The sequence below is a fragment of the Danio aesculapii genome, chromosome 5, assembly GCF_903798145.1.
Source record: "Danio aesculapii chromosome 5, fDanAes4.1, whole genome shotgun sequence".
NCBI classification, from domain to species: domain Eukaryota; kingdom Metazoa; phylum Chordata; class Actinopteri; order Cypriniformes; family Danionidae; genus Danio; species Danio aesculapii.
The window spans coordinates 63,456,163-63,468,357 of NC_079439.1; the positions used below are offsets into that span (position 1 = coordinate 63,456,163).

Below are 12,195 nucleotides of genomic sequence, written 5' to 3' on the forward strand. Positions count from 1 at the left end.
GATTTCTTCGACAGTAAATTAGCATTTTTCCAAATTTTGCAATTTATGTTTTTATTAGTTTTCCCCCGTTTATGTTTATGCATTTGAATTGCATAATGGGACTTTGATTTTTCTTTCAACAACTTTTAACCTTGTAAAGTAAAAAAAACTACTTTTGTTAACATTTTTAATAGTTTAAAGTGATATATTTTCTAGGTTAGTGTTGTATAGTACGGTACAAAAACCTTGTATTAAACCGCCAGTACAATTTTTTGTTATTTTACAGATTTATTTCTTCATATATTATTTATTATTCTTATACATTATATTATTTCAAACTACTACAATACAAAGTCACTTTTGTTAAAATACAATTCATAACCAATTCACAACCATAAATAAATGGAAAACACAAAATCCGGACACTGTTTAACAGATATTTTTACAATGAGAATTTACAACAGAATACAACCAGATCTTGTATTTATTTTCTTGGTCAGGCCCTAAATTATGTAATCTTTTTTTTTTTTTTTTTTTCATTAAAGCAAAATAACTTATGACTAATTAGTTAAAATGACTAATATTTGTTTTGTGCAAGTGTGACTCAAATGGTATCAGCCCACAAGTTTTTTTTTGTTGTGTGTTTAAAACATTTGTTTTTCTCTTCTACAGTAGAGCTAAAGCAATATTATTAGACTCAGTATTATAACAGTGACATTTCCATTAAATAATCTCCCATTGACACTCATCTTGCAGTGATTTGCGATCATCTACTCGTGGGTGATTTTAGGAAATATGGAAAAGAGGAAGTTTTCCAGAGTTAGAAGTTTGAAGTCTTTTCAGTTCCTTTATTTATCACCATTACGTCTGAATTGTTCATGTTACTTTAAACTAAAGCAATACATGGGAAGTACTTGTAATGATACAGCAGTCAGTTATAAACAGATTTTTTATTTTTTATGATTAATATCAATCACAACCTTAAAATCTGACTCACTACACACACAAATATATACTACCTGACAAAAGTCTTGTCGTTGAGCCTAGTTTTAAGAGCAACAAATAATAACTTGACTTCTAGTTGATCATTTGGAAAAGTGGCAGAAGGTAGATTTTTCTGATTAATCATCTGTTGAACTGCATCCCAATCTTCACAAATACTGCAGAAGACCTATTGGAACCCGCATGGATCCAAGATTCTCACAGAAATCAGTCAAGTTAGATGAAGGAAAAATCCTGGTTTGAGGTTACATTTAGCATGGGGGTGTGCGAGAGATCTGCAGAGTGGATGGCAACATCAACAGCCTGAGGTATTAAGAAGTATTGTGCTGCCCATTACATTACAAACCACAGAAGAGGGCAAATTCTTTAGCAGGATAGCGCTCCTTCTCATTCTTCAGCCTCCACATCAAAGTTCTTGAAAGCAAAGAAGGTCAAGATGAATCCAAAGAATCTTGATGGACTCTAGGAGTCCTGCAAGATGCTTTCTTTGCCATTCCAGATGACTTTATTAGTAAGTTATTTGAGTCATTGCAGAGATGTATAGATAAAGTCCTTCAAGCTCATAGGAGCAGGCCCGGATTGGCTAATTGGGAGGACCGGGGAGTTCCCGGTGGGGCGGTCCATTTTTTTGGCCGCGAAGGTTGCTGTCCCTAGCTGCTTGCACTCTCAGCAGTCACACTTTTTCCATTTCTTTATTCATTTGAGCATAGCCTCACTCTTTTTATTCATTATTTTGCCCTTTGTTCTTTTTATTTATTTTCTCGCAGCCCCGTAAGCAAAATGCAGCTTGCAGGTGATCATGTAACCATCATTCGACCCCAAACAGCGGCACCTTAGTGAAAAATAATTTGAATAATTAATAGTAATGCCTATTACACCAGCTCAATGAAAATCAGATGATTCACTACATTAATAAATCTGACATAACTTGATCAGAAATCTTAAAAGGGGAGAAAAAGATTAAGCCATCAATAGAAAGTAATACTGTGGTTAAAAGAGTCTTGCAGATGTCAGTGTAATAAATTTTTTTTCTTTCACACACATTTGCATAACAGTGCCATTGTAGTCCAGTGGTCAGCACGTTGCGTTACGATGCCGCCGACTCGAGTTCGAACCTCACCTGGGTAAATTTTTTTTTCTCTTTCATTTTTAGTGTTAAGACATATAATACTGTTTGGGTTACTTATGTAGGTGTACATATGTTATTTTAATTTTTTGTGTGACCACCGTTATAAAGGACTGGATATCTACAAAGAATTTTACACAGAATATATATTCAGATATTGCAGGAAAGGACATTGTGATGTTTTAAAGAATAGTGTTGGAGATTTAGCTACCCTTTAATGTTCTCATATTTATGAAAAACATTTGATATTCTAAAGCAGCTGTTTCCTTGAAAAAGACGTGATAGTGTCATTGGAAACTGAATTGAAAACAACGTTATTTTAATATAGTCAGTCGTGAACTGAGGTGGGCTTGTCTAAGGCTTGAAACTCCAGGGCTGAAAAGCAGTCCCACTCCGGCTCTGCATAGGAGTCATACACAATGTTCATTTTTTCCACTGCACCATGACTTTATATTCTATACTGTACATTATTTCTGTTAAGTGACAAGACTTTTGTCTAAGCAAAGTCAGACCTTACTGTCCTAATTAAATAATTAAAAATCAAGGTTCATATTTTATTTTGGTAAAATAACCATAATCTAGAGGCCTTTGCCTTTCATATAAGCCACCTCTGATACCAAATGATCAACTAAAACTTCCTGAAAACTTCCTAAAACTTGGATAGGCGACAAGACTTTTGTCAGGTAATGTACTGTACATCCATGGGCATTTAGTCTATAGTCACACCATCAACTTCTGCTCCGTTTGCCCCATATTATTCTGCTTAATATTAACTTCACTCCTCTCTTCCTCAGTGCAGTGGGTGAATGTATGGGAAATCAGTGGCTGTATTGATCTAGAGCAATGTATTCTGGGACAGTGCGTGAAGGGCATCTTGGACTCAAATTAGTATGCAGACATCTGTGCTGAGATGTGCTTCCAGTTTGTGATTGAATGGCACAACCTTTACATGTAGAGACTGTCCTGCACTGCATTTCTTAAAACCATCATAAAACTACATAAAGTTCCTAGATTAGATTGGTGTTGATGGTTTTTGTGATCTACAATGCTTAGAATTACAATGTTCTTTTAATTACAAGCTGTAGCAACAGCTCATGAGTGCAGTAAAATCTCTAACTGTGCGTTCACACCGAAGGCGGCGAGAGCGTCCAAGTTCACTGTGGCCGCCCTGGCGACAACAATGTCTGCTTTCACAGCTTCAGCGTCGAGAGCGTCAAAATTCACTACATTGATCTCGTATTTAAAGGAGCCGTTGCAGCATATCAGCAAATCACTTACATACCTGTATTAAAAAGCTGCTTTCTGGTGTGAAAACGTTGCGCACCTTTTATCAAATTCATTTGACAATCCATAACATTATAGCAACCACTGCACTCTTCCAATCCTCCAATCATTGTGCTGGGAAATATCGCATGGACAAGCACCACACATTTGCTTTTCAAATGTATGTAGTTTGCTTTATTGTAGTCCATTCAGCGGTAGGAAATGCTGATCTAGCCCTCCACATGCAAATAAACAGTAACACACATGAGAAAGTCATATTTTGACTGATAAATAACTTTTACTAGACCTCAGTTCTCTCTTCTCTTCTCGCCGCTCTTTCTTTACTGTAATCCATCAGCACAGCAGAGGCTCATGGGAAATCTGCCCTGCCAGAGAGCTCTTTTTCTGCAGCGACGCGAGTCTGTAATTAGATGAATTGAGCATGAGTGAGAGGGGACTGCTGGGAATCTGCGTCCATTAGAGTGAAAGACAGCAGGACCACCACAGGACCTCATCTGAAGATGAAGACGTGAGTGTTGAGCAGAATGTGCAGGATTCTCCCACTAGTGCCATCAAAGAAATGAGACCCCCAGGGCTCTTTCCTCAACGCCAGTCACACAGGAGCCCTTTAACTGAGAATGTACACTCACCGGCCACTTTATTAGGTTCACCTGTCTAACTGCTTGTTAACGCTAAATTCTAATCGGTCAATCACCTGGCAGCAACTCAATGCATTTAGGCAAGTATACATGGTCAAGACAATCTGCTGCAGTTCAAACCGAGCATCAGAATGGGGAAGAAAGGTGATTTAAGTGACTTTGAGTGTGGCATGGTTGTTGGTGTCAGACAGGCTGGTCTGAGTATTTTAGAAACTGCTGGTTTACTGGGATTTGAAATGTCCAGTGAGTGGCAGTTCTGTGAGCGCAAATGCTTTGTTGATGTCAGAGGAGAATGGCCAGACTGGTTCCAGCTGATTGAAAGACAACAGTAACTCAAACAACCACTTGTTACAACAGGGGTCTGCAGAAGAGCATCTCTGAATGCACAACATGTCGAACCTTAAGGCGGATGGGCTACAGCAGCAGAAGACCACACTAGGTGCCACTCCTGTCAGCTACGAACAGGAAACTGAGGCTACAATTTGCACAGGCTTACCAAAATTGGAAAAAATATTGGAAAGATTGGAAAAGTATTGCCTGCTCTGATAAGTCTCTGCTGCGACATTTGGATGGTAGGATCAGAATTTGGTGTCAACAACATGAAAGCATCCATCCTGCCTTGTATCAGCAGTTCAAGTGGCTGGTGGTGGTGGTGTAATGGTGTGGGGGATATATTCTTGGCACACTTTGGGTCCATTAGTACCAATTGAGCATTGTGTCAACGCCACAGCCTACCTGAGTATCGTTGCTGACCATGTTCATCCCTTTATGACCACAGTGTACCCATCTTCTGATGGCTACTTCCAACAGGAGAACAAGCCATGTCATAAAACACGAATCATCTCAGACTGGTTTCATGAACATGACAATGAATTCACTGTACTCAAATGGCCTCCACAGTCACCATATCTCAATCAAATAGAGCACCTTTGGGATGTGGTGGAACAGGAGATTCGCATCATTCAACTGAATGATGCTATCATGTCAATATGGACCAAAATCTCTGAGGAATATTTCCAGTACCTTGTTGAACCTATGCCATGATGGATTAAGGCAGTACTAAAGGCAAAAGGGGGTCCAACCCGGTACTAGTGAGGTGTACCTAATAAAATGCCCGTTGAATGTATGTCAGATAACAAATAACAGAGCTACTTCTTGAAAGACAGTCTGACCTTGAAAAGCTGCATTTTGGAGTAATTAGAAAAATACAGAAATCATTATATTAAAGCTTTGGCTTGGTGGTCAGTATAGGGACACAACTGCTGTAAATTATTAAAAATATTCAGTTTTTATTTATATTATTAATCACTAATTGTATTTTTGAAGTAATATTGGAATCTTGAATTAATATTTTGTTCTTTGTTTTAGTGAATATGTGGAAAATAGGCATGGACTGGTATACAAGTCAGTGTGATTACCTTGGATAAAAATATTACAGTATTGTGATCACTACTGTCTTTTTAATTGTATGGGTGACAAACAGCAACTGTTTAGTTATATCTTAGTTTATCTTTCTTTTCTCTTGATATAAATAAGCCACTGAACTGTTCAGGTCTATAGTTGGTCTATGGGAAGTTGGTGCATAAGCGGGTTGTTTCTCAGATGTTTGTTGAATTATGGGTTGACCAGTAGCTTTTGATGTGGATGCTCTTTTTCTACTAGAGATGCAGTTGCTCTAAAAAATAGTCTTTGATAACAAAACAACAGTAACTTACATATACCTTGAAACGGTGTAACGGAAAGTTTTAGCAGTTTTAAAACCTTGACTTTTCCAAACCACAGTAAACCTTTAAATCAGTTATTGTCCCATGCCTAGTGAAAAATGGTACATTTGATATGGTAAATCAGCTATGGTGCTCCGCTATCAATTTATGCACTCCCCATGAAAATAGTTAATAATGTCTGGAAATATGACACTGATTTCACTCAGACAGAACAAATATAACAGTCTGCAACATGCATACAGGTGATATATTCAGGATGTGAGAGTAGAAAAACAACAACACAGGCTCATTGGAGATATGTGTCCAGGGCTACATTTTTGGGAACCAAGAAATATGTGCCCAGGGCTACGCCTGCTTGCAGTTTTTGTTTTCACAAAACCACTAGAGGGCGCTGTGTACATTCTCAAATTTGTTACTGGGCTATGTTTTCTTATACGTGCCATTTGCACGTTCTTCTTGTAAGAGTGTGCCATAGTGTACATTTCTTTAAATATCAACCTCCTTCTCATGCGCATCCATGAGACAAGCTGGTCGGCTTGTCAGTAATAATATATCAGCTTGTTATTGACTGACACTTCCCCTTCCCTAAACCCAACCGATAGTGTTTTCAAAAGCAATCTAGAAGAAAAAAGCCATCGCAGCCACATGCTTTTACCACGATTTCACACTGCTATTTTGGGTTTTGTTTTACCTGGTTTCTAAAACCGTTCTTCGTCGTACCTGAGCAACGCTTTGCTCTGTGTCTCAAGTCTAACGACAATCGAGGTGAGCTAGCGAGCAGACTACTCATGCTGGAAAAAGCTATAAGCAGTCTGCGGTAGCGTGAAACGGAACAAAAGTTGTCAGCAGCCTAATACCGCCTCGTAGCAATTGTTTTGCACACAAAAATGCAGCCAGACGGAACTCCGTGCACATATTTAGCAGTTCCAAAAAATGTAGCCCTGGGAACATATTCCAAGTGAGCCCGTGTTGAAAAGATTGAAGCTGCATACGAGAGCAATAATGGGCAGTTCGGATTATTTTAAATGTAATTAAAATATTACAGTACATATTGTTTTCTTATCAGAATTTACAAAAACACGCAAACAGTGGCATCTCGAACGAGGAAAAACTATAAAGCATCTATGAAAATATAAGTGCATGAGAAAATGTTAACAAGCACAACTTTTTAATTTAATAATGCATTAAATGTGATTGTCCATACTTAATTAATGACTAATTGACTGTTTTTTTTAAGTGAAACTAGTTATAAATGCTAATTTTAAAATGAAATGAAATGAAATAGTTGCTTGCAAGAGAGTAATTATTAGTATTTATTTCAAAATTGCGAAATAATTATCTTTAACATAAAATAAAGAAGTTTCCCTGTGCTGGGTTGCGGCTGGAAGGGCATCCGCTGTGTAAAATTTGCTGGATAAGTTGGCGGTTCCTTCCACTGTTGCGACCCCTGATTAAAAAAAAAGGGAGTAAGCTGAAAAGAAAATGAATGAATGAATAAAATAAAGTATGAAGACAGAAAAGAGAGATATTAGAGTAACTCTATATTTAGTCTGGCCTTTCTTTACAAATTGATGTTGCAGTATGTTGATGTAGATTGTCCAAGCATGTTGCATATTTACGGAGACCCGGAAGGGACGTAATGGTGGGTGAAAAAATTGGTGGGAGAAAAAAAAAGAGTGATAGGAAAACATATTTTTAAAGTTTTTTTGCATTCCCTCGCAAAGATGTTTTGCGTTCTCGCAAAACTGTTTCTCCACAAACACTTCCTGTTCACTTCATTCATGTAAACCATCCCGTTTTTGCCGAAATTCTCCCGTCTTTTACCATTCTATCCCACTATCATCCTATTATTAAGTATTTTCCCATATTTCTGATATATTTTTAATCTTGAAAGCAGGCTGAAATTAATATTAAAATGTCTGCTTTCACTTTCTTTACATTAAAGCTGTGCGTCGATCATCGCCTTTCATATGCTACATCTGAACCAGTGAATGCATGTATAAGCACTGACTGACAGACGCGCTCCGTACAATAAACTGATCCCAGATCAAAAAAGTGCCGGACACTTTTGGATTCGGGTGTATGTTTAATCAGACTAAATAAATACACTGAAAAATATGTAAGCATCTCCGTCCTGCATGTTTTATTTTAAACAGCTCATTTTCTCTTAAATGAGCACAAACAGTTTCTAAAGTAATGGAAGGCTTTCATTATAGGTCTGTGCATTCTTACAGAAACACCTCTGTTATCAAACTAAACAAAACGAGAGATTCATTTGCTGCTCACTTGTTTGATAATAGAGGTGTCACTTTAAATGGCGTGTACAGAAGCAGATCTGGGATCAGTTTATTGTATGGAGCGCGTCTGTCAGTCAGCGCTTATACATGCATTCACTGGTTCAGAGGTTGCATATGAAAGCCGATGATCGACGCACAGCTTTAATGTAAAGAAAGTGGGATAGAATGGTAAAATACGAGAGAATTTCGGCAAAAACGCAAAGATGTAACGCAAAACATCTTTGCGAGATAACGCAAAACATCCCTGTCCATGACTTTGTATAGCAATGGCTGAAATCAATATATGAATGGAGCAGAACACTTCACCATAGCTTGGTGTAAAGCGTATGCGTGTGGCGTTCGTATCCCACTGCAGTGCTGAGAATCACAGCTGTGAGCTGACAGATCTGCATTTGCCTCTGTCTCAGTCTGTCAGCTTATTGAGAGTGAGCTGAAGACATAAAACCCTGCCTCTTCTGAGCATCTGCACTCATTTGTCCTGGATGCTCATGTTTGTGAAGCTCCGAGATGCTGCTATTATCCACAGTGTCTGACTGCACACTCAACCGTGTAATAGACTTTGGGAAATGGCATTTCTTCATTTTTTTGCCCTTTCTGAATGACTGAAAGTATGAATGTTTTTACAATGAGCTCTTATATGATATATAATATAATATTCTGTTACATTTGATAATTGTATACCGGTAACTTTTTTTTTTTCCTCATGTTTGTCTTGCAGCTCTCCTCTACAAGCCTATTGACCGGGTTACTCGAAGCACTCTAGTCCTGCATGTGAGTTTCTCTATTTACAATGATATACACTTATTAACTTATTATCACTAGCACAGTCAGGTCTACCATTATATTTCAGCACGATGGAGCTTGCAGTATTTCCAAGAAATCTCTAGTGTTTATACTGTGGGAGAATCTGAATATTGTAATCTAGTTAATGTGAGTTCATTTTTTAGAATGAGTATGGTGGAGATATGATTGAAATCAATCAGTAATCAATTTTTGTTGTGAAATGTTGTCTTTACATGTTCTGAGTAATTTATATATTGTGTATGTTGACATTTTAGCCATTTGCTGATGTCGTAATCCTATCATAAAGCTTATCGGATCTATTAAAATTTCAGTATCAACATGTCAGACCTATTTACATTAGGTTGTTATATTTTTAGTCAGGATTTTCACCAGGGATATTTCATCAAAACCAAAGAGATACACAAGCTACTATATAATATTTGAGAAAAGATGAAGGTACCCTTAAAATTAGGGCTGTGTAATTAATCAAAATTCACTTGCAATTTTGTTTTTGGCCTCAAATGATTATGAAATAACTATAATCGAGATAATATGATTATTCCATCAATAATTTTGAGGACTTTTTGATTGTTCATGTGTACTTTTTGTTTTATTTTAGCTGTTTTTGTTTGTTTTTTTTACTGAAAAATCTATTTGATATATCTGTAATCAAATTTGAATAAATCAATCAATTTAAAAATGGCCTGTTCAAATGGTCCACTCATAATCATTTTAAATAATTATGATTATATATCTTGATATGTCAATCCAAAATGTGAATTCCACATACTGTATACAGTACTGTTGAGAAGTTTTGGGCACTAGTGTAGCAAAAAAGAGTGTGTGTTCCTCTCGAAAAAAACTACAACAAATAAAGTGTGTGCCACATTTATTGTCAGGTCTTGTGAAAATAAATTCAGTAATTACCGTTTGTAATTGGTTCAAATTTGGCAGAGATATGACACTCAGTATCTTACTTTTATTTTAATTTTAATATTTTAGTCTTCATTTTCATTTAGTTTTCAAATTGTCCATTTGACAGTTGGAAAAAACAAAACTCAAGCAGAAACGATTAGAATCCATCATGTTATTTATATATTTGTTTATTTAAGCTATAGATAAAATGTAAAATGTTAATATAAGATTATATTATATATCAGAATATATATATATATGGGCCTAAAATATATATATCAGGGGTATCAAAATTAATTGTTTCTTCGATGCATCGTGATGCAGATGTGGACATTTCAATATCGGTTCAATAATAGATCATAACTGGTTATTACGGTAGGTACAGTTCATATATCTTACTGCTTGTATTAAAGGACAAAATTGTATCACAATAATATATAAATATAAATTTAATTATAGATTCTGTATAGTTTTGTGGTGAAAAAAATCTAATTATGTATGAAAAGCATCATCAATGCACAGTGACGCACCGATATATCAAATTGAACCGAATCGACAGCATGATAAACGTAACAGAACCGTGAGAATATATACATTTTTTTCCTTCTTTTTTTTTCTCATGAAAAATTAATACCAGAAAATATATGGTATTTTTAATTAATTTTAATTTAACTTATGTAAGCTCATGGGCCTAAAATGTAACTTATTTTATATATATAAATTTAGCATGAGAAAATATGTACATCAGAAAGCCTAAATTAACAAAATTTTCAAAAAGATTGCTTATGTGAGAGGTTTATCAGCTGGAAATCCACTTATTATTTGGCTTTCTTTTATTTTATATAAGAAAGTTCTACTTTTAACAGGACACATTAATATAAAATGGCATTATAAAGGATTTCTATTTCTAATGAATGCTGGTTTTATGAATGTTTTAATCGTTAAAGGATTTCGGGGAGAAAGGCACACTTTTTTTCACTTTTGCTTAAGCAGCACACCTGTTTTCAGCATTGATTTTGTTGGTTTCTTGAGCACCAAATCAGAATATTAAAATTAATTCTGAAGAATCATGTGACATGGAATACTGCAATCATGCTTAATGGAAATTGAGCTTTACAATGTCAGGAATTAATAAATCGTTGTTATATATTGTAATAAAATAGTTTTTGTTTCATTTTTAGAGTACAAGAGTTTTCTTTAAAAACACGTCAGCATAACAATATAAATATACCTATATATAGTTTTTATTTTCTACAATTACTGTTTAATGAAGAGAAGATTTTTCAACACATTTCTAAACATAGTTTTAATAACTCGTTTCTAATAACTGATTTCTTTTATTTTTGCCATGATGACAGTACATAATATTTGACTAGATATTTTTCAAGACACTAGTATTAAGCTTAAAGAGACATTTAAAGGCTTAACTGGGTTAATTAGGTTAAGTAGGCAAGATTAGAACTGCTTTTATTCTAGCCTAAGCTAAACAAATAAGACTTCCTCCAGAAGAAAAAATATTACAGGAAATACCGTGAAAATTCCTCGCTCTGTTAATCGTCGTATGGGAAGTATAAAAAAAATTAAAAAAACAGACGGGCTAATAACTTTGACTTCAACTCTATGTTGTCTGTTTCAGGACCTGTTGAAGCACACTCCTAAGGATCATCCTGATTTCCCCTTACTGCAGGACGCTCTGAGAATATCCCAGAACTTCCTGTCCAGCATCAATGAAGAGATCGACCCGCGCAGGACTGCTGTCACTACACCAAAGGGAGAGGTGCGACTGTGTTTCTAAATAAAGCCTGTTTAAGGCAGATGGAAAAATGACAGTTCCCTTATAAAAATAACTTCATACTTCTACCTTTATTAATAACATTTGTTTCAGAACCTGTTTTTGTGTGTAGGCATTTATGAACACAACAGTCACACTTATTTAACACCAAAACTGTCAGACCAAGAGTTTGATTTCAGTCAGTTAAAAATAACTTTTTATAACTTGAATGACATTAAACAATTTTTAAAGCGATAATTCACCCAAAAATGAAGAACAAAAACAACAAAACAAAACACTATTTACTTGTTTTAAACTGTTCCTGGAACCCAACATATTTACAGTGAATATGGGAGTTTTAGTGCATCAACCATGTTTACACTCACCAGCCACTTAATTAAGTACACCTTACTATACTCCCCTATGCCTTCAGAACTGCCTTAATCCTTGATGGCACAGATTCAACAAGGTACTGGAACTATTCCTCAGAGATTTTGGTCCATATTGACATGGTTTGTCAGCTGCACATCCATGATGCGAATATACCGTTCCACCACATCCTAAATGTGCTCTATTGGATTGAGATATGGTGACTGTGGAGGCCATTTGAGTACAATGAACTCATTGTCATGTTCAAGAAACCAGTCTGAGATGATTTGTGCTTTGTGATATGGCG

At 35.9% G+C, this 12,195-nt stretch overlaps 1 protein-coding gene across 4 annotated transcripts in view; it reads left to right on the forward strand.

Annotated features, from left to right (window-relative positions):
• Positions 1–12,195, forward strand: part of abr (ABR activator of RhoGEF and GTPase) — a 336,423-nt gene that overhangs the window by 184,525 nt on the left and 139,703 nt on the right. For all 4 annotated transcript variants that reach the window (XM_056458657.1, XM_056458658.1, XM_056458659.1 and 1 more), the window contains 2 exons: positions 8,769–8,821; positions 11,385–11,525. In XM_056458657.1, the coding sequence (XP_056314632.1) occupies positions 8,769–8,821; positions 11,385–11,525 (194 nt within the window). The remainder of the gene's footprint in view (positions 1–8,768; positions 8,822–11,384; positions 11,526–12,195) is intronic.